This window comes from Esox lucius, chromosome 6 (assembly GCF_011004845.1).
Source record: "Esox lucius isolate fEsoLuc1 chromosome 6, fEsoLuc1.pri, whole genome shotgun sequence".
NCBI lineage: Eukaryota > Metazoa > Chordata > Actinopteri > Esociformes > Esocidae > Esox > Esox lucius.
In genome coordinates this window covers 30,735,670-30,758,598 of record NC_047574.1, presented here as the reverse complement: position 1 = coordinate 30,758,598, position 22,929 = coordinate 30,735,670, and the positions used below count along the sequence as shown (strand labels likewise).

Below are 22,929 nucleotides of genomic sequence, written 5' to 3'. Positions count from 1 at the left end.
GAACTTCTTGAAGATGTCAAAGTTCTTTCCCATTCCTTATATTATTACGTATTTCCACCTGAAAATAAAAAATATGTCAGAAGACACAACCAACCAGGATGCCCAAAGGCTTTAATAATTACATTACAAGCTTCCTTCACATGTACCAGCATTTGATCCTAGGCTGCCTTAAGTGCCTGCACCTAAACCAAACATGCTACACTTTTATGCCAGGTTATGTCTTTGTACTTGCTGGGGCGAGGGGTAGCAAGCAGAGGCATCCTTTATTTAGTATACCACAATACAATAGTCTCTGATGACACTGAGAGCAATGTCAGATCTCAGACATCCAAAAATAAGTTATGATTTTTGTTTAAACCAATACAATAAATGAAACATCCAAATTAAAACCATGTTTTTATTTATACAATATGAAAATGTACAAAATAAAAATAACTTCAAAAAGAGGTAATATCACAAAGGATTAATGAATTAGCCATCTTTTACTTTCCTAAACAGTCAGAAACAGGTCATTATGTTCACATGAGTGTTTTTCCAGAGTACCTCTACCAGGCTATTTATTCACGTTCAAATCCAACCCAGCTCAAGGAACAACAATAACATCAACACCTACCTATTCAAACCCCTTCCCCAACAAGATGGAAGAGGTCTACTGTTATCCAAATTAACAACAGTATACTAAAACAATGCATTTTTTACTTTCACCCACCAGAAAATAGACTGAAAGTCAGGGGTGAAAACAGGGCCGCATTACCAGTCGAGCATGCAGGACCCCATATTTGTAGAATTGCTATTGAAATGTACAAAATATTCAGATAGCATCATGGTAAAAAGTGAATGATAATAGGAAATTAGCTACAAATCAAGATATTTCTCTTTTGGCTGAAATGTCAAATAACAAATATGTTGGGCTTGAAGGCTGGCACCCAAATACATTTGAATGGCCCTGAGTAAAACATATTAGTCCACTGAAGACAATTTAACCATGATGATAACAAAGGCTTTAGGAAATAACATCCTGGATTCATTCCAAATTGTGTTGGATCCACTTGACATTACAGTAATATCTGAATGAACAGACAGGCAGCATTGACCATAAATGCCGTCTCCACCTTTAAAAAGGTGCATAGCCCAAAGTAATTACACCCTAATGATTCTTAAAAGCTTTATAACCATTTTTACTCAAAAATTGTTTTAACAATAATAATTTTAGGGTGTTCACTGTATATTTCGTACAATACATAGAAAGAATTGGCAACTAAACTAAAATACATCTGCAGTTAAAAACACAGCAGACACCAGGAGCGGTCTCAAACAGACAAGAGTTAACCAATCCCAGGATATGGTTTAGTAACCACAACCCAAACAAGGTCAAACATTGAACATGAGGTCCAGATTCAAGCATCTTTCCCTCGTAGAGTCAATTTATTTTAGCGCACCTGCATTCTAATAACTTTGCAGTGTGACAGCAAATATCTGAATTGATATGTTTATTTTTTGGTGTTCATCTTGTTTATTCCCAAAACACCTATAAATCACATATCCAGGATATAAGATCCAGTCCCATTAAAACATCTGATTCTTCTTCTTCTTGGCTGGTTTGATGGGGATGATCTCTTCTTCCAAGTTTTCTTCTTCACTAGACATGTCAGAGTCACCATTGTCAGTGGCTGGGGGAGGAGAGGAGGAGACCTTATCAACCAGCAGGATATAAATATGTTCCTGAGTTGACAGTTTCACTGCTTCTAGGCCCGAGAACTTAAAAGACCATCCCTTTAATGTACAGGTGTTCTTAATCAAGTTCTTAAGAGGACAATTGAACCCTTTTAACAGAAACTGTGAGTTTTCCCATATTAAAATGATAATGGTTTTTGTAAATTAATATTGGTGGTGGTGGCAGTAGTACTTCCTTTAATAAGTTCAACTGGAACGTATTGTACATACTGTTTATGGTTCATTCATTCAATTAAATAATTATCTTACCAATGAGATGCAGACCACTAACGTTCACCGGTCCGGTACCTGACTTCAGTCTGATTGTAACGGGGGCCTTTAACTCAAACTCCCCAAGACTCACCTAAGGAAAATAACATATGATACTGTAAACCACACACTCACACCAACAGAAATTAACCTTTTGTACATAGAACGTATACATGAATGGCGCAATATATTAAATTAAACAACGGAATATATGACATCACCCACAGCATTAATATAGAAGGGAAGAGAACTGTTGGCCCATGTACTTGCTCATCATTTTCAAAAAGAGCTCTCAATTCTGGTTCTAGGCTGATCACTTAACACCTATGGACCCAGAACGTAATCTCATCTCACCAATTATTTACTAGATGTTACATGGGTTAACCAACATTTAGGATTCAAACATATAACCAACCGCCCCTAGATTCAAACGTAGATCAGCCGGAACTCAAACCAATTCAAACATTCGCATTGGCTAGAAAAATATTTCGTGACAAATAATACATTGTCTAATTTAAGAATTCAAAATCAAATCCCATTTATACATTTGGATACATCTTGGTACATTAGTACAAGCCTAGCTTACATAAAAGGTAAAAATTAGTGTGGGCAATCAAGGTTCTTAAATGTTTTTAAATATATCCTCCCAGTCTAAACATAGCGGTGTTTTGTCCCTCACCATGGGCAGGCAGTTGATATGGAGGTTTGCAACAGGTACAGAGATAGTTTTTCCCTGGTGGTTCATAGCAGTCACTTCCACCACATTATTCTCATCCTTGGCTCCCTTTCCCAGGCACACCTAAAAGAGAACAGGTAACATTCATATTTGTTCAGCAGGGCCTTGAAGTAGAAATAAGGCTGCAACAACTAATTGATAACATCAATAGTTTAAAAAACAAATATAATTATCGATTAGTTGGATCTATGGGGGACACTGCCAATAAAACGTTCAGAAATACCAGGGAAGATACCCGCCGTCTGATGATGTATATGGGTCACAGACTTCAGGCAGTCATCAAATGCAAAGGATTTGAAACAAGTTCCTGAATATGACAAATTAATTTAAGATTAATTTGTCCAATTATTTTAGGTCCCCCTAAATAGTGACTATGGTGCGCGGTTTATGATTGAAATGTAATTTCAAATCCAATATTCTGGAGTACAGAGACAAAACAACAAATCTCGAGTCACTGTCCAAATAATTTGACTGAATAAAGTACTGTACACTGATTTTGTTAAATAAATATTGTAATACCTACGTACCGTTCGCAGCTCAAGAAAATGTTCCAAATCCTCCTCTTCGTCACATTGGAAAGTATAGAACGGTACTTTTGATGATAATTCACAACCTGCGAAAATATTTAGCCATTTTAGTTAGCCTACCACACGTGCGTTTCCGAGACGGATGTGACTCAGCTACCCAAAAAAATAATACCAATAATGGTTTGTGTAGTGTATAATTAACCATTTGGCTAGCAATATCTTTTATCGGTCTTTATCATAAAACGTTCTCTCTAAATCGTACAATTAACTCCAATGAGTGTAAACGCGATACAAAATCAACCTGGTACAGTAGCTTCCCCACGTGTGCTTTTGGTACTACCATGAATATTACACTACTTAGGAAAGGGCGATTCTTACTGAATACATAGCTTTCCAATCTCGATTTGCCACCACTTCCGTGGTCTTCCGAGCAGCAATCATCTTCTCCGTGACTGTGAGACATGATTCGTTGTAGAAATATAAAGTAAACGTATTAACAACACAGTAGGAATCTCCGGATGGAGTGCAACCTCTGATTTCAAGGGACGCTATACATAGTACAATATTACGTAAAAACAAATCGCGTCGCTTGGATATAGACGTCATCGATGAAGTAGGCCCAAAAGGCCAATAAGGTATATCTGCAGACCCGCAAGTCGGGGGCGTTACTTAATATGGGGGTTCCTGAATATTAAGTGACGCCCTCTGATGTTCGCTATTGGTCAGTTTAAATGGGGGTTCTTGAATATTAAGTAACACCCAATTATGTTCGCCATTGGTCAGTTTGGGTACATCCTGGTTTGACACATAGACATCATATATAAAGGCTAGATACCTTGTCTGTGCTTTTCGCCAATGGAGGTCGACGTCCGCACATGGCGGCCATCTTGCCACAGGCTGCTCGCTCACTCGTAACATTGTGTTTTATGGTGCATGTACTTTTTAAATAACCATAACTTTAAAAAATTTCTACCGATTTTCAAACGGTTTGGTTTTTTAGAAACGTCAGAGATGCATACATATGAACCATTAAAAACATGGACTTCCATATGAAAATATCCTTGAACAGAACCAGATAGGTGTAATGAATATACAAACACAAGGTATTTATGTTAAATCAATAAATAGGCTACAGAATGGCAACAAGACATATACACTTTTGTACTATTATAATAACATTATAATAATAATAAATAAAATAAAGTAAATAAAATCATTTTAATTACTACTTGTTTTTTCTTTCTGCCGGATAACAAGCATCTCTGAACTGACCACATTTCAGCCCGCTAGGTCACTTGATATGACTTTAGAAACACAACTGAGCCCTAGCACCAGGTCTTGTGAAGCTGTGTGCAAAAGCAGAATGAAATTGAATGAAAATTGAGTACTTTAGACCATTATTTGCCAAGGTATGGTCATGCGTATAGTAAAATGCCCTATGGGAACTCCCCATAGGACTTTGTCAGACAAAATGCTGACAATAAAATGCTTACTGTGTGGCAACCTCTTTGTGTAGAAGCATAATGAAATGAAATCAAATGAAAGGTAACACTGATGTTACTTGTAGACCATTTGGATTGTATGCCAGGGGTTCTGATATAGAATGACTACAAAAAATATGTTCTCTATTTTGAAACTATTATAAAAGTGACATTTATTTGCACACACAAAAAAAAATAGGTACATGATTCCCCTTTACAAATATCCAAAAAAGAAATGCTGTAGAGAGAACTACACTACTGTTGAAGTAAAAGAGGACAGTACCTTGAAAACACATACCTTGGGCTAATGCCCTTTGAAAATGACAGTTTTACTAGGTTTCTGTTGCATGTTGTTGCTCTGGCAATGTGGTGCAGCCTTAACTTCAAAAACAGGGACAGAATTATTTTTAACAGCCTATAGTGGTGGCTGTCTATCCCAACACAAACATCCTCTGAACCGATCCTTTTTCAGACAATGTAAACAACCTCAAGCAGTTTGATGGGCTGTGATCGTCTGGTACTGCCTGATGACTGCCGAATGACCCACTGTGCTGCCCTGATGACCCTCACGGTTCCCTCTGATGGAATCACCAGAGCTCCATTGTTTTTAAAGTCAGCAGGTGGTAGCTCTGGTCCTTGATGGCAGATGCAGCATCTGTCACCAGGCTGGCACGGCAGACATCACATGACAGCTTCTTCAGAGCCTGTCGCACAACAAATCCTGAAATTTGAGTTAGTAATATCATAACTTATAACAATAATCATTAATAAGCATGGGGAAATTAAGGGAACACTTCTCTTTTTGGATAATCGTGAGATTGTTTTTCCCCAGATTGTGACTATTGGCAATTTTGGTTATAGGGAAAAATCGACTTTCAGTTAGCCTTCACCTGAAATGTACATGAGCGTTGTCCACAAGACCATCGAAGTGGACGGGAAGGTAGCTGTGATCATGTACTAGGGCAGGAATGTCAGCAAACGGGGATGGAAGATCTTCTCCTCCTGCTGCAGAGGACACATCTACAGCTGACAGGCTTGTAGAGGTGTCGATGACAACTGGCAGGGACTCTGTGTCACCCTGTGCCGTCACATTGCCTCTGCATGGTTTAACAACCCCACACTGGGCCATCAGCTTTACATCCTTAAGATGTACTTGAACTGGCTGGCATTAGGGTTGTTATTCCAGCCACCAAAAATTAATAAATAAAAAAAGATACAAGTATAGTACACAGATATTCAATACATGCTTTAAAATGTTTTATGCTTAAAACATTTTTACAAAAAGACTAATTTAGAACTAGCCAACCCTGAATGATCTTTCCACATAAAATAGGTTGAATGACATTATTATACAATTCAGACTGTATCAGTGATGATAAGTTCTGCAAACAAATAGTCAAACACAGGCATTTTTCTAAATACTCAAAATGGTTTGTCTTAGGGTGTATGGCTTCAGAAAACGTTACCAAAAGTAAAAAAAAAAACATATGGACCGACAAACTGAAAACAATACAAGCATTTGCTGACACTGTGTCACTTAGTGTTGCAGCTGGTAAATATAAATTATGAACCCTATCAGATGCTCTGATGGAGTTAAAGAGAAGCTCCAAGTGGTCCTGGCTGAACCTGTAGGTCAGGACATATTGCTGTCCTTCAAGCAGCACAGGAACCAACCGGATTGAAAAGCATGTGCAACTTTGCTGGTTAGCAGCTAAACTGTAACGTTAGCTGCCATAGGTCCCACTCAAAGCTTATTGTTATTAGCCAGCAAATAACTACAACCACATCCACAAATATTGTAATTTAGACAAAAGATTAGTTGTCATAAAATCGTTATTGGTGTCAGTAAAACCTCTATAATCGAACAGCTCGTTTGTGATATCTGCCTTGATAACTTGCTCAAGTAGCCGTGATCCAATTATGCTGCAAGATTTAGACGTTTTTAGAAAAGAAAAGCTGCAATTTCAACATTTTCAAGCATTCAGAATTATAGCCACGTTAATAACGTTTGTAAGAAACCAAACCGTTTGTAAATCCGTCAAGGTTTCAGCGAGATAAGACTCACCTTACATCAGGTACCACAGAGCCCGCCAGGAAGCCTGCCTGTGACAAGATGGCCACCGGTGATGCCGGAAGTGACTGCGCCATGAGACGTCTAGCCTTTATATATGATGTCTATGGTTTGACACACGTTTCAACACTAGGTGTCATGTATGCATATGACGTCATTACGTTGAGTGTACTAATGGAGGAAGAGTAAACTAATGTTACAACTTTATCTCAGTCCATGTGATTTCATTCAATATCATTTGTCAAGATATAAACACTAGGTTCAAGCGGTTCAAGCACTGATATAGAAAACAAAAGTGTATTTGCTTTGACAACTGCACTGTCTGATTATGCTTGTTCCAATTAAGTAAAATAAAATGGTATTTTCCAATAACATTTAGTTGTATTTTGTTTCAGGATTAAAATAGTTTGATAACAAACAACTGAAATACATTCATTTGAAAACTGTGCCTCTGGTTACAGTCAAGAATGAGACATGGGTGGTTTAGAAAGCTGCTGAGTGCAGTTATAATACAGACACATGCATACATACACATGCACAGTCATACTCACTATGCCTGCCATGGTCAGTTTTTCTTTAAGTAGCCATTGCTTGGTTATATGTGATACAGTAGAAGGCCATCATTAGGAGGTTGATGGTTGAGAATTCTGCTTACTGCAGTTAAAATATAGTTGATCTGAGCTCTTCATGTTACAAAGTGAAACAGGCCTTCCTTTTGCACACGTTTATACAGTATTACCATTTATGTATTTTCCATAGATTCAACATATTAGACAAATGTGAACATGCTGTGTAAGGTGAACCGTTGAGCAACAACTTCAGTGACAGCTAAACTGTTCTGAAGGTCCTTTTCTGAGACCTGTGGGTTCTGCTGTATAGATCTGACCAGTTTTCATACAAATCATTGTAATGGTTTCTCCTTCCTCTGACTTGCATTGTTCAATTGAACAGCAATCTTCTAGAAAGTTGAAATTAATAACTGGAAGTGTGGAATTTTCTATAGCCTGTTGCAGAAAGGTGGCAAGTTTCAATTTGCATAATTTAAAGGTCAGGTCAACATCTGTTTACAGAACAATACATTTATCCAGGGGTGACTGGAACAAGCACAATTTTTATTATATAGTAATGACGTGGTTATGGACTTAAAACATTGTTGGGAGGAATATGTATTACATCTAATTTAACCCTTATTCTAAAAGTTGTTTCAATAGCATAAATTACAAGTAGAACAGGTCAAAAAGAGCACAACATACATTATTGAAAGTAAATTAATATAGCCCAAAATCTTAAAGTTAATGGCATAACCTAAGAAATACAAAATTAAATGATATGCCAGTTAGACAATTAAACATTTAATTACCCCATTAAATATTCTAAACATTACATTCCAACACTGTCAAAACTAAACTGTCCAGTTTACTCTTGCTAAATAAATGATGTTCCTTGTCTCTTTGTCTCGTCAAATTATATTGTGTTTTCTGGATCTTGTAATTTTTGTTGTGTGGAACCCAGCATTAGCTGATGGTTTAAAGACAGCTAATAGGTATCCTCATCAACAAACATAATTAACAGGGAAGCTCAAAATTATCACTAAGTCCTCTTTTGTCTATTTCGTCTATGAATGTTTCAGTGTCTTCAAAATTATTAAACAAAAACATGAATGGGAGATAGCTTCTTGTTCTTCCTCTAGAATTGAAGCCTCTCTGAGCATCTGCAGAGCACCCTGTATTTCCTCATCATTCAGGGGTGAGGACTACCCAGTCTCAGAAAAGGCCCATGTTGGCATTTACCCAGGCAACAGCATCCCCCAGCTCAACAACGCATCTTTGGAACTGAAATGAAAGATCACAAAAATCACATAGAAGTAGAGGTGTACAAAGTGCAAAGTAAAAGTATTCAACTGTGTTCGGCTTTGTTCACCACTTTAGGGAAGTATCTAATTAAGATCAAAGTAACCAGGTAAAGCAGGCAAATGTATTTATATAGCACAATTCATACATCAAGCCCTTTATATTCTTCAAACATGTCAGAAATGTAACCATTCAGAGATTTATAAACTAAAAGCATCACTTTGAAATCTATTCTGTAACTGACTGGAAGCCAATGCAAAGATTTAAGAACCGGAGTGATGTGCTCTTTTCTCTTGGTCCTGGTTAGCATTCTGAATGAGCTGCAGCTGTTTTAAAGTATTTTTGGGGAGTCCAGTTAAGAGGCCATTACAGTAGTCAACCCTACTAGAGATAAAAGCATGGATGAGCTTCTCTGAGTCTTTTTGGGGCACCAAGCCTGCAAATCTTAGAATGCTGTTTTGGTGACCATTTGAATATGACTGTTAAATGTGAGGTCTGAGTTTTATCAGAACACCAAGATTACGCACTTGATCCCTGGTTTTAAGGGCCTGAGAATCCAGCTCTTTACTAATACTTTTTTTTGCCAAACACACTAATCTCATAATTGGACACAATTTTGGGAGTTCAAAACTAACCAGTGATCAATAAAATTAAAAGGAAGTGTCACGTCCTGGCTGTGCCCCTAGCCATCTCTGCGCTGGGATCGGGGCATAGCCAGGACAGGACAGGAGGTGGCCTTTAGCCACCTCTACTCCTTTTTTTGGTTTCCCCAATTGGAGGCAGGTGTTAGTTATTGCCTCCAATTGGGGACCCTATTTAAGTTTAGTTTGTAGGCCCCAAGGCGTGATTCATTTTGGTTTTGTTTATCCTGTGTAAGGAATACCCACGTCACTGGTTGCTGCCTTTTGTTTTGTTGGAGTCCTTCTTTCTTTATTTTGCATTAAACATGGATTACCTTACCTACCTCTACTCTGCGCCTGTGTCCTTTTCATCCCACGACCGTGACAGAATGAACCACCACAAAGAGACACGGCAGAAATGGACGGTAGGGGAACTCCTCGGTTGGCCTGACAGCGACACTGAGGAGGAGGAGAACCCCTACCGTCCCCTGCGGCACACCGGGCCAACACAGCGTCCACCCAAAAGGAGACGTCGACAGAGGCGACGGAAGCAAACCTCTGTGTGTCCGCCCCAAGAAATTCTTGGGGGGGTGCTGTGGGGGCAGGCGGAGTGGAAGGACGCGGCCGTGCCACCCGTGCTCACGTGGGGGTAGTCCAGGTGCCCCAGCCCTGCCCGGTGCCAGCTCCTAGGCGTCGGGCAACAACGCTGGTGGGGCCTATGAGGGCTTTCCCTGATGTAGGGAGATGTGAGGACTGCTGGGGCTATCGGGACCCGCCGTACCGGTTCTCGCAGCCAGCGCCGCCAGCGCCCCCCGCTGCCCGGGAGCCGCAGCCAGCGCCCCCCGCTGCCCGGGAGCCGCAGCCTGCGCCCCCCGCTGCCCGGAAGCCGCAGCCTGCGCCCCCCGCTGCCCGGAAGCCGCAGCCTGCGCCCCCCGCTGCCCGGAAGCCGCAGCCTGCGCCCCCCGCAGCGCCGTCAGCGCCCCCTGCTGCCCGGGAGCCGCAGCCAGCGCTCCCCGCTGCCTGGGAGCCGCAGCCAGCGCCCCCTGCTCCCCCTGCTGCCTGGGAGCCGCAGCCAGCGCCCCCTGCTCCCCCTGCTGCCTGGGAGCCGCATCCAGCGCCCCCCGCTGCCTGGGAGCCGCCGCCAGCGCCCCCTGCTGCCTGGGAGCCGCAGCCAGCGCCGCCAGCTCCCCCTGCTGCCTGAGAGCCGCAGCCAGCGCCCCCTGCTCCCCCCGCTGCCCGGGAGCCGCAGCCAGCGCTCCCTGCTGCCTGGGAGCCGCAGCCAGCGCCCCCTGCTCCCCCTGCTGCCTGGGAGCCGCAGCCAGCGCCCCCAGCTCCCCCTGCTGCCTGAGAGCCGCAGCCAGCGCCCCCTGCTCCCCCCGCTGCCCGGGAGCCGCAGCCAGCGCTCCCTGCTGCCTGGGAGCCGCAGCCAGCGCCCCCAGCTCCCCCTGCTGCCTGGGAGCCGCAGCCAGCGCCCCCTGCTCCCCCTGCTGCCTGGGAGCCGCAGCCAGCGCCGCCAGCGCCCCCTGCTGCCTGAGAGCCCCCTGCTCCCCCCGCAGCCAGCGCCCCCTGCTCCCCCTGCTGCCTGGGAGCCGCAGCCAGCGCCCCCTGCTCCCCCTGCTGCCTGGGAGCCGCAGCCAGCGCCCCCCGCTGCCTGGGAGCCGCAGCCAGCGCCGCAAGCGCCCCCTGCTGCCCGGGAGCCGCAGCCAGCGCTCCCCGCTGCCTGGGAGCCGCAGCCAGCGCCGCCAGCGCCCCCCGCTGCCTGGGAGCTGCAGCCAGCGCCCCCCGCTGCCTGGGAGCTGCAGCCAGCGCCCCCCGCTGCCTGGGAGCTGCAGCCAGCGCCCCCCGCTGCCTGGGAGCTGCAGCCAGCGCCCCCCGCTGCCTGGGAGCTGCAGCCAGCGCCCCCCGCTGCCTGGGAGCTGCAGCCAGCGCCCCCCGCTGCCTGGGAGCTGCAGCCAGCGCCCCCCGCTGCCTGGGAGCTGCAGCCAGCGCCCCCCGCTGCCTGGGAGCCGCAGCCAGCGTCGCCAGCGCCCCCCCGCTGCCTGGGAGCCGCAGCCAGCGCCCCCTGCTCCCCCCGCTGCCCGGGAGCCGCAGCCAGCGCTCCCTGCTGCCTGGGAGCCGCAGCCAGCGCCCCCTGCTCCCCCTGCTGCCTGGGAGCCGCAGCCAGCGGCCCCCGCTGCCTGGGAGCCGCAGCCAGCGAGCCGCAGCCAGCGCCGCCAGCGCCCCCTGCTGCCGTCTCCTTTTCCTCTGCTGGCTCCTATTCCTCCGCCGGCTCCCCCGGCTCCTACTCCTCCGCCGGCTCCTGACCCTCCACCGGTTTCCCCGTCTCCTACTCCTCCGCCGGCTCTTCCGCCGGCTCCTGACCCTCCGCCGGCTCCCCCGGCTCCTGCTCCTCCGCCGGCTGTCGACCCGCCGCCGGCTCTCCTGCCGGCTCCTGTCCCTCCGCTGGCTCTCCCGTCTACTGACCCTCTGCCTCCCCGGCCTGTCCCTGTCCCGGCCGCGGATGACTGGCCGCCGCAGCCCGGGGCCGCGGATGACTGGCCGCCGCCGCCCGCAGCGCCTTCTCCTGCCCAGGTGCCGCCGCCTCGTCCCACGGCGCCCTCGCCTGTCCCGGCCTCAGCGACGCCCTCGCCTGTCCCGGCTCTCCCTGGCCCTCCGCCGGCTCTCACTGGCCCTCCGCCGGCTCTCCCTGACCCTCCGCCGGCTTCCCCGTCTCCGGCTCCTTTGCCGGCTCTCCCACAGGGTTCTGACCCTCCGCCGGCTCCCCCGGCTCCTGCTCCTCCCCCGGCTCCTGCTCCTCCGCCGGCTGCCGACCTGCCGCCGGCTCCTATACTCCCCCGGCTCCTGCTCCTCCGCCGGCTGTCGACCCTCCGCCGGCTCCCCCGGCTCCTGCTCCTCCGCCGGTTGTCGACCCTCATGTGAATGTCTGTTGAATCTTGAATATAAAACAGATTTCACCCTGGTCAATTCTGCCCAAGTTTTTTAAGACCGGATTGGCTATCGGACCGCGAACTCCGCTCCTTAGTACCATATTCCTTCAAAAATGCATGCAGATTTTCTCACCAAAGTTAATTTCTCACTATGTAAGTTGTAGTGTGCTATGCCACCATTCTTAAGCTTATTGCACTCATATATGACAATAATAATAATAATAATAATGCATTTTATTGATATAGCACTTATCAAGGACCCAAAGACGCTTTTCAAAATGAAGACGGAACAAAAACAAACAAAAAAATAAAAAATTCTTGAGGTGTTGCTGGAAGATGGGGATAGTCTCAGAGTCATGGATAGTTTTGGGGAGAGAGTTCCAGAGTCTAAGAGCAACCCTAGAGACTTGGGGATTATGAACAGAGTTGGGTTGGTTACCTTTAACATGTAATCCGCTACAGTTACAAGTTACCTGTCTACATTTGTAATCAGTAACTTAACTTTTTGCTTACCCAACTCAGTAACACAATCTGATTACTTTTAGATTACTTTTATATTAAGGGGCATTAGAAGACAAATAGGAATAGCCTATAAACAATTGAACACCTTTTGCAGGATCAATTTATGTTGCAGTTTACATAGCTGGCCAAAACGGAATTAGCATTTTACCTTATAGGTTATGTACAGTGCTTTTGGGAAGGGTTTCTAAACCATTGCCTTCTACTTCAATATGATTGGGCTACATCTCTACATTAAACGCTAAAAGTCTGTCAGATATTCAGTCATTACAATTATAGCCTAACCCTTAATCTTCCAGAATCTGACATTTTATCTGAACATAACCCAAAATCTAAGGATGTGTTAGCCTATTCTGTTATTTGTGTTTTATTCATGTTTTTTATTGCTTCAATTGAAAATCAAAATATATGAAAATCAAAATATCTGTAGCTTTTTGCGCATACAATAAATATGCAGTCTGATGATTTGCTCCACAACCACCAACATTGTCAAAACGTTGCAGAAACCCCAGGCACGCGAATGCACTTTGGCAATCGTGAACATGTGCACAGAAATAGGTTTTATACATGCTGATCTGCAGGAAAAGCGGTGAACCTGCGACAGGCTCATTGATGCATGTGGGGAGTGAAGGCTGGCCCGTGTGGTCCGATCCAACAGAAGAGCTATGCTGGTACTGATTGAAAGGTGTGAGAACACACAGTTCATTGCTGTTTGTTGCATATGGGGATTCGTAGATGCAGACCAGTCAGGGTGCCCATGCTAACCCCTGTCCACTGCCAAAAGCCCCTACAATGGGCCTGTGAGCATCAGAACTGAACCGCGGAGCAATGGAAACCACAGCACATCTTCAGAGGTCAAGTGGAGTCCATGCCTTGACGGGTGAGAGCTGTTTTGGTAACAAAAAAGGGCCCTACACAACATTAGGCAGGTGGTCATAATGTTATGTCTGATCAGTGTATTTGGATTTAAATAAAGATGTTTCTAAAACATTACATTTAAAAAATCAATTAATTAAAATAAAAAAATCGTAATTATTTCGTGCACCTATTATTTTTCAATTGATGTAATCGAAGAAGTAATCATAAATGTTTTCAAAATTATCTGTAATCCAATTAAAACATTTTAGTTGGTAATGTAACGGATTACAGTTACTGTTTTTTTGTAATCAGTTACTTCCCAAATCTGATTATGAGTTGGCCCGCAGTACCGGAACGGATTGAGTGTGTAGGTTGATATGGAAGAAGGTCAGAGAGGTAAGCAGGGGCAATATTGTTTAGGGCTTTATATGTCAGTAGGAGGATCTTCTAGTCAATGCGTTGGGAGATAGGAAGCCAATGTAACACACAGAGAGTAGGGGTGATATGCGGCCGGGACTTGGTGTGAGTGAGTAGTTGGGCCACAGTTACCAATTGCTGCTAGTTTACAATGTATATTACTGCCATACTTGCCGTACCTAAATGTTCAATAATACCACCCAGATTGCTGCTAGTTTAAAGCACTCTTCTTTAAAACTGCTACTAGTGTACAGTGTTATGTAAATTGTAGCTTTATTTTATTGTTATTTTTTGTCTGGCTATATTTTGGCTTATATATTCTTCTTCTTAACTTATTCTTCCTTTGTGATGCTTTGTGATGCTTTGCCAGGCCTTTAATTCAATTCAGTTGTTGTTTGTTCGTGGGTCTTTTTGTTCGTTTTGTCTTCAGCAAGTGAAATTTTTGCTTGATCGAGTTGAGATCAGGTGATTGACTAGGCCATTGGAGAATATTCCACTTCTTTGCCTTAAAAAACTCCTGGGTTCTTTTCACCGTATGTTTTGGGTCATTCTGTAAAGAGAACTTCGCTGAAGATGGCTGAATCTGAGCAGACAATATGTCCCTATACACTTCAGAATTTCATCCGGCTGCTTCTGTCTTCTGTCACATCATCAATAAACACTAGTGACCCAGTGCCATTGGAAGCCATGCATGGCCATGCCATCACAATGCCTCCACCGTGTTGTACAGATGATGTGGTAAGCTTTGGATCAGGAGCCATTCCAAGCCTTCTCCATACTTTTTTCTTCCCATCATTCTGGTACAGGTTGATCTGTTCAAAGAATGCTGTTCCAGAACTGAGCTAGCTTTTTTAGATGTTTTTTGGCAAAGTCTAATCCGGTCTTTCTGTTTTTGAGGCTTATGAATAGTTTGCGCCTTGTGGTGAACCCTCTGTATTTGCTCTTGTAAAGTATTCTCTTTATAGTAGACTTGGATATTGATATGCCAACCTCCTGGAGGGTTCTTCACTTGGCTGGATGTGGTGAAGGGGTTTTTCTTTACCATGGAAAGGATCCTACAAACTAAACATGGAGAAGCTGCGTTTAGCACTTATTCTGTACAAAATTGGAATAAACTACCAGAAGATCTTAGACATGCCCCAAATGTATACATTTTTAAATCCATGTTAAAAACACTTCTCTTCTCACGTGCCTATGACTGAGCACTTAAACTTAACCACACTGTTTAGCCATAAAGCTTCCTATGTTTTTATCCCATTTTTAATCTTTATATGTTTTCTTATTGTATTTTTTATTATTATGATGTATTCATTTGTTTTGATGTTTTCATCTTTGTAAAGCACATTGAATTGCTTCAATGTATGAATTGTGCTATTGCATTGAGAGCTCCTTTGATCGCATGTTGTGGGTTCACAGCAACAGCTTTCAAATGCGAATGCCAATGACATCTGGAATCCATTCCAGACCTTTTACCTGCTTGATTGTAGACATAATAAAGGAATAGCCCACACCTGTATATCAAACCGCTTTTGATTTAATTGTCCAGTTACCTTTGGTCCCTTGAAAAAGAGGGGGCTACATATTAAAGAGCTGGAATTCCTAAACCCTTCCTCCAATTTGGATGTGAATACCCTCAAATTTAAGGCTGAGACTGCCCTTTAAGCTCATGTTCATTATTTAACTGTAACTTGAATATATTTTAGTAAACAGTGAAAATAACAAAACTTGTCAGTGTCCAATTACTTCCAAACTGTACATGGAAAACCATTAGAGATGAGGTCAGACCACTGTGTATGAAGTAATCTTAAGGTATAAGAAATTGCCGTATAGGCCTAATAGATCTTTTAGCCCATATTAGGCCTTAAATGCCTTTTAGATTTTGTAGGTCACTAGGTTTTGAAGTACCAACTTTTTTTATAAATGTTTCAGTACATGGCCAAAATGCGCTTCCTGAGTGTTTTTTTCATAAACTGACAAACGGCCTAAGGACTAGTTCAAAATCTTAAGTTTGACAATACACTGTTAGGCCCTCGAATGGCGACCCAACTGCCTGTTGGGGGCCCATAGGAGCCTATACTGATTATACTTAAGTTTGATGGCGATCAAGCATTTCTAAAGCCTTTGATTCATAGCTTGAAATTCAATGGCCTGTGGTGGTCACATGGTTTGGACTACTGATTCCCTATTGATTGCAGCACAACAACCTGTTGCATCCATGCAACAAACTAAGTTTGGATCATGAAATATCTATTTGCATTCAAGAGTAATAACTCTTTAATGTAATTTTCTAGTTTAGCGCCCCCACAATGTTGATTGGTGCCAAACATTGCAGGCCACCTCAGCTCCTCATTCTAACTACGGTTCCCAAGTTTGGTTACAATCAGACAAACGGTTGCTGGCATACAGGCTTCATCGCCATATTCGATTCGATTCACCAGTGAATTGCTGAAACCCTAACAAGATCCAGAAACACTGATGCATTCTCTGGGTTTGAACTCATTTAAGATGGACTGAGGTGAAATGGAATGGTCTGACAAATAAAAATCTGAAGCTCCTTTTGGGATTCACAGATGCCATGTCCTCCTGACTAAAGAGGAGAGGGACCATCCGGTTTGTTATCAGCGCAGATTTCAAAAGCCAGCAACCGTGATGGCATGGGTGACTTGCATATCTATGAACGCACCATTAATGCTGAACAATATCTAGAGGTTTTGGAGCAACATATGCTGCCATCCAGACGTTTTTTTCAGGGAAGGCCTTGCTTATTTCAGCAAGACAATGCCAAACCACATTCTGGTTTACCCAACTTTTTTGGAAATGGGTTGTAATTACTGACCTAATTAATCAATGAAGTACAAGCAAACACCAGCAGACAGCAGACCTCCATGAAATTTGTTTACCACCTATGGTTTACAGTAGTGCTCACAAGTTTGCATACCCTGGCAGAAATTGTGCAATTTAGGCAATGGTTTTGAAAATATGACTGATCATGCAAAAAAAAAAAATTTTTTATTGAAGGATAGTGATCATATGAAGCCATTTATTATCATATAGTTGTTTGGCTCCTTTTTAAATCATGATTATAACAGAAATCACCCAAATGGCCCTGATCAAAAGTTTACATACACTTGAATGTTTGGCCTTGTTACAGAAACACAAGGTGACACACATCTTGAAAATGGCAATTAAAGGTGAATTTCCCACACCTGTGGCTTTTTAAATTGCAAATAGTGTCTGTGTATGAATAGTCAATATATTTGTTAGCTCTCACATGGATGCACTGAGCAGACTAGATACTGAACCATGGGGAGCAGAAAAGAACTGTCAAATGACCTGCATAAGAAAGTAATGGAACTTCATAAAGATTGAAAAGGATATTAAGGGGGTCGGTATGACATCACTGAGCTGAGAGGTCGGACTGGCGCTGAGCTCCCGCTCCCATCGACCATAATTTTAATTTTATCCACCACAGACTGGCATTTTTATATCTAGCTGACTGCTCTAAGATTCCTAACGATGTCAAGCAAGGAAAGTGGCTTGGTTCCACTCCAAATTCCAAGTAAATCTCAAAGAACGACGAGGGGCCGAGCGAACATGGAGGCGCAAGATGGCGGCTCCGGTGCAGGTGGCTACCATAGACATCATATATAAAGGCTAGATGTCTCATGGCGCAGTCACTTCCGGCATCACCGGCGGCCATCTTGTCACAGGCAGGCTTTCTGGCGGGCTCTGTGGTACCTGATGTAAGGTGAGTGATCAGCACGAACATCTCGCTGAAACCTTGACGGATTTACAAACGGTTTGGTTTCTTACAAACGTTATTAACGTGGCTATAATTCAGATTGCTTGAAAATTTTGAAATTGCAGCTTTTCTTTTCTAAAAACGACTTAATGGTGCAGCATAGTTGTGTATCACGGCTACTTGCTCAAGTTATCAAAGCAGATATCACAATCGAGCTGTTCGATTATAAAGGTTTTACTGATACCAAAAATTATTTTATGACAACTAATCTTTTGTCTAAATTACAATATTTGTGGATGTGGTTGTAGTTATTTGCTGGCTAATAACAATAAGCTTTGAGTGAGACCTATAGCAGCTAACGTTACAGTTTAGCTGCTAACCAGCAAAGTTGCACATGACTTTCAATCAGGTTGGTTCCTGTGCTGCTTGAAGGACAGCGATATTGTCTGAATTGTATGATAATGTCATTCAACTTATTTTATGTGGAAAGATCATTCAGGGGTGGCTAAGTTCTAATTTGTCTTTAAGTAAGCATAAAACATTTTAAAGCATGTATTGAATATCTGTGTACTATACTTGTTTATCTTTTTTTATTTTTTTTTACGGTGGCTGGAATAACAACCCTAATGCCAGCCAGTTCAAGTACATCTTTAGGAAGCTGATGGCCCAGTGTGGGGTGGTTAAACCATGCAGAGGCAATGTGACGGCACAGGATGACACAGAGTCCCTACCAGCTGTCATCGACACCTCTACATGCCTGTCAGCTGTAGATATGTCCTCTGCAGCAGGAGGAATTCTTCCATCCCCGTTTGCTGACATTCCTGCCCTAGTACATGACCACAGCTACCTTCCCGTCCACATCGATGGTCTTGTGGACAACGCTCTAGTGTACATTTCAGGTAAAGGTTAACTGAAAGTCGATTTTCCCTATAACCAAAAGTGCCAATAGTCACAATCTGGGGAAAAACAATCTCACGATTATCCAAAAAGAGAAGTGTTCCCTTAATTTCCCCATGCTTATTAATGATTATTGTTATAAGTTATGATATTACTAACTCAAATTTCAGGATTTGTTGTGCGACAGGCTCTGAAGAAGCTGTCATGTGATGCATATGCTGCATCTGCCATCAAGGACCAGAGCTACCACCTGCTGACTTTAAAAAACAATGGAGGTCTGGTGATTCCATCAGAGGGAACCGTGAGGGTCTTCAGGGCAGCAGAGTGGGTCATTCGGCAGTCATCAGGCAGTACCAGACAATCACAGCCCATCAAACTGCTTGAGGTTGTTAACATTGTCCGAAAAAGGATCGGTTCAGAGGATGTGTTTGTGTTAGGGGAGCACACCGGCGAGACACAGTATGGGATAGACAGCCACCACCATATGCTGTTAAAATTAATTGTGTACCTGTTTTTTAAGTTAAGGCTGCACCACATCGCCAGAATTAGAAACCTCCGCTTACAGAGCAACAACATGTGACAGAAACTTAATAAAGCTGTCCTTTTCAAAGGGCATTAGCCCAAGGTATGTGTTTTCAAGGTACTGTCCTTCAACAGTAGTGTAGTTCTCTCTACAGCATTGCTTTTTTGGATATTTGTAAAGGGGAATCGGGTACCTATTTTTTTGTGCAAATAAATGTCACTTTTATAATAGTTTCAAAATAGAGACTGTAATTCAATTTTTTTGTAGTCATTCTATATCAGAACCCCTGACATACAATCCAAATAGTCTACAAGTAACATCAGTGTTACCTTTCATTTGATTTCTTTTCATTATGCTTCTACACGAAGAGGTTGCCACACAGTAAGCCTTTTATTGTCAGCATTTTGTCTAACCAAAAGTCCTATGGGGAATTTCCATAGGGCATTTTACAATACGCATGACCATACCTTGGCAAATAATGGTCTAAAGTACTCAATTTCATTCTATATTGATCTGCTTTTGCACACAGCTTCACAAGACCTGGTGCTAGGGCTCAGTCATATCAAGTGACTTAGAGGGCTGAAATGTGGTCAGTTCAGAGATGCTTGTTATCCGGCAGAAAGAAAAAACATGTAACAATTAAAATTATTTTATTGTAATAGTAATTTTATTGTAATAGTACATAAGTGTATATATGTCATGTTGCCATTCTGTACACTGAGTTTTAGTAGCCTATTTATTGACTTAACATAAATACCTTGTGTTTGTATATTCATTACACCTATCTGGTTCTGTTCAAGGATATATGGAAGTCCATGGTTTTAATGGTTCATATGTATGCAGTGTCATAACTACATATCTGACGTTTATAACAAACCAAACCGTTTGAAAATCGATAGAAAATTTAGCAAGTTATGGTTATTTAAAAAGTACATGCACCACAAAACACAATGTTACGAGTGAGCGAGCGGCCTGTGGCAAGATGGCCACCATGTGCGATTGTCAACCTCCATTGGCCAACAGCGCGGACAAGGTATCTAGCCTTTATATATGATGTCTATGGTGAAAGAGAAAAATGTCTATGGAAAGAGAAAAAAAAAAAAAAAGTTTAGCTAATATAGAAATTTTTCACTTATAAGTCAGGACTGTAACGGGTGTGATATTCACCCAAAAGGGTAAAGTTTAATTAAGCTTAGTCTGATAAAATCGGGATGTCTGTAATTTGGAGCTGTGGCTAGAGCATCATAACCCCTGAGGAACTTTAATTATTTTTTGGGGGCTCTAAAGGGATGTGAATATATCTGGGTCGTGGGGTCGGGAGTTTCTTGAAGAGATTGAGGCTGTTGCTCTTCTTCGGTGTTACCTGCGCTTTCAGTGTCATACAACCATTTGTAACTGTTACACAAACCTGTTTTTTGTGGTTGTGTTTTTTGTTTTTTCTTAGGCTGGTTGAGGCCTATTTCTGTGTTCAATGCCCATCGTTCAGAGGTAATTTTTGTTCGCAGTGCTCTGAATTGTAAGACTACCTCCTCACCACCATTATACCCTGTCAAATATATATGTATCATCTCATTGCTCAGGACCCTGAATCTTATTTGGCCTGAGCATTATTGGCATATCTTTTGTTTCATTTAACAACCATGAGTGACATTAAGATTATCTCCTTAAATGTCAAAGGGGTCGGCCATGTCGTAAAAAGGCAGAAGATTATTTCTTTATTAAAGAAAGAGAATGCACAAATCGCTTTCCTACAAGAAACACATTTGACAGATCTGGAACACATTATATTAAGGAGAAGCCGGATAGGCCATGTGTTCTATTCATCCTTCAATTCACATAGTAGAGGAGTAGCCATTCTCATTCATAAGAAGATAGCGTTTACTCTGGACGAGGTTATTAAGGATGAGGATGGACGATTTGTTATTATCTTAGGCTTCCTTCATGGGAAGTGAATCCTCATCGGTTCCCTAACACGTTCGGCCCTCCTTTTCTGGACTGCTTGCAGAGGCGTCCTCACATTTAATCCCCTTCACAGTATCAGGAGGAGACTTTAACTGTGTACAGGATGCTAGTGTTGACCAATCTCCATCAAAACCTGCTTTTATGTCAAAAAATACCGCAAGGCTGAAGGAGCTGTGTGCGGATTTGGGTCTCTTCGACATCTGGAGAATTATAAACCCAATGGCAAAAGACTACACTGTTTACTCCCATCCCCACCAATCTCTATCAAGAATCAACTATTTTCTGGTGTCTAGAGAGGTAGTGGATAGAATCAAGGCATGCTCAATTGGAATATGCACATTCTGATCATAACCCGGTATCTATGACTATACCCCCCCCCCCTCCATTTTGATCCCTCCACACGCCACTGGAGATTTAACTCCTAACTTTCAAGTAGCTGCCCATTTTGGGATTTTCTGGAGAAACAATGTGAACTTTTTATGGTAACATAACACACCAGGTCTAAATCCTTCCCTGTTATGGGAAATGGCTAAGGCGTTCATGAGGGGGTCCATTAGATCTTACACAGCAGCTCATAAGAGGGATACAATCAGGAAGTTATTGGAATTAGAACATTTAATCCAGAGTTTGGAGAACAAGTTTAAGGGATCTCCATCTAAACAGAATCTTAAAAACTTAGAAGCAGCAAGATCGGCGCTTAATCTGCTCTTAACAAGCAATGCAGAGGCTTCTATCCTTTTTGCCAGACAGAGGCTATCTGAACACAGCAATAAGCCTGGTCGCCTTCTTGCCCAAGTGGCAAAGGGCAGAAATGCCATTAATTTAATATCATCACTTAAATATAGAAATAGAGACACAGTTCATCAATATTTATTTTTTTACAATATTATGAGACAGTTATATTCCAATTTTCCAATAGCCCAGGAATTGAGTAAAATATTCTCACTCAAAGTTACAAAGGATTCTGGCCTATTCATATTAAGCTTGCCTTCAAAAACATTATCTTTGAGCAGAACAGATTTTAAAGAGCAATGTGCAGGTTGAATTCATAACGGAATTAATACTTAATGTTGTCTGAAGAGGTCTTTTAAAAACACATAAGTAGAAATTGCTATGTTACTCAAACCCAAAAGCAGAAATTTTGATGAAAGAATGCCCATTTTAAGCAATTTGTTTGCACAAATTCCAGCCTGTCTGGAAATCGTATACATAATTTTCCTTCCAGGAAAAGCAAGGTCTATCATTTTTGGGTGCATTTTGTGCCGGTGAAGAGAGCAGACTTCACTGCTGCGTCTGTCACCACACACTCGGTCGTTTGTGGCACTCATTTCACTCCGGAGAGTTATAGACCTGGAGATTTGTTGGAGTCTCGGATGGGATTTCGGAGTAAGGACCATGTGGGGCTGATAACCGATGCTGTTCCCTCGGTGCAGTCGATGGAATCAAGTCCACCACCATCAAAGCTTTCACCTGTACCTGGCGCGGGCAGGACTGGAGGACCAAGTGCTGGCACTTGCAGAAATTCCATGCACCGAAAAAGCAGAGTAAGTCTTACTTTTAATTATTTTAACTCTTAATTTGGTTGATTTCGTAATGTTTTAGTCTAATAATTTCAGAATAAAGAAGTTTGAATGCTAATGCTATTGCATTAGCAAACATTTGGTAGCTGTTGATTTGATGACAGGAGTAGCTAAAATTGCGTCTGAAACCATTCCCTCATCTGGATTAAAAATGCGCTGCCTGCAAGTTCCTAGCATCAGGGCTGAGAGAGCGAGAGAGAGAGAGCTTTAGAACAGGTTTTCACAATTGTCTGCCT

At 42.8% G+C, this 22,929-nt stretch overlaps 1 protein-coding gene across 1 annotated transcript; it reads right to left on the bottom strand.

Annotated features, from left to right (window-relative positions):
• Nucleotides 1–244: 244 nt before the first annotated feature.
• npm3 (nucleophosmin/nucleoplasmin, 3) lies at nucleotides 245–3,828 on the bottom strand. The gene is made up of 5 exons (XM_010866000.4): nucleotides 3,625–3,828; nucleotides 3,247–3,332; nucleotides 2,663–2,782; nucleotides 1,984–2,077; nucleotides 245–1,670 (listed from the first exon to the last, which is right to left on the bottom strand). The coding sequence occupies exons 1-5, from the start codon at nucleotides 3,707–3,709 to the stop codon at nucleotides 1,567–1,569; spliced, it is 489 nt and encodes a 162-aa protein (XP_010864302.1). The 5' UTR covers nucleotides 3,710–3,828; the 3' UTR covers nucleotides 245–1,566.
• Nucleotides 3,829–22,929: the final 19,101 nt, after the last annotated feature.

Bases quoted from the DNA above. Each gene is read 5' to 3' on its own strand.
- npm3 (XM_010866000.4), bottom strand. From the start codon at position 3,709: ATGTCTCACAGTCACGGAGAAGATGATTGCTGCTCGGAAGACCACGGA. The intron at 2,078-2,662 runs GTGAGGGACAAA...TATTTTCCTTAG, and splicing joins ATATCAACTGCCTGCCCATG to GTGAGTCTTGGGGAGTTTGA. The intron at 1,671-1,983 runs GTAAGATAATTA...CTCCTCCCCCAG, and splicing joins TAGTGGTCTGCATCTCATTG to CCACTGACAATGGTGACTCT.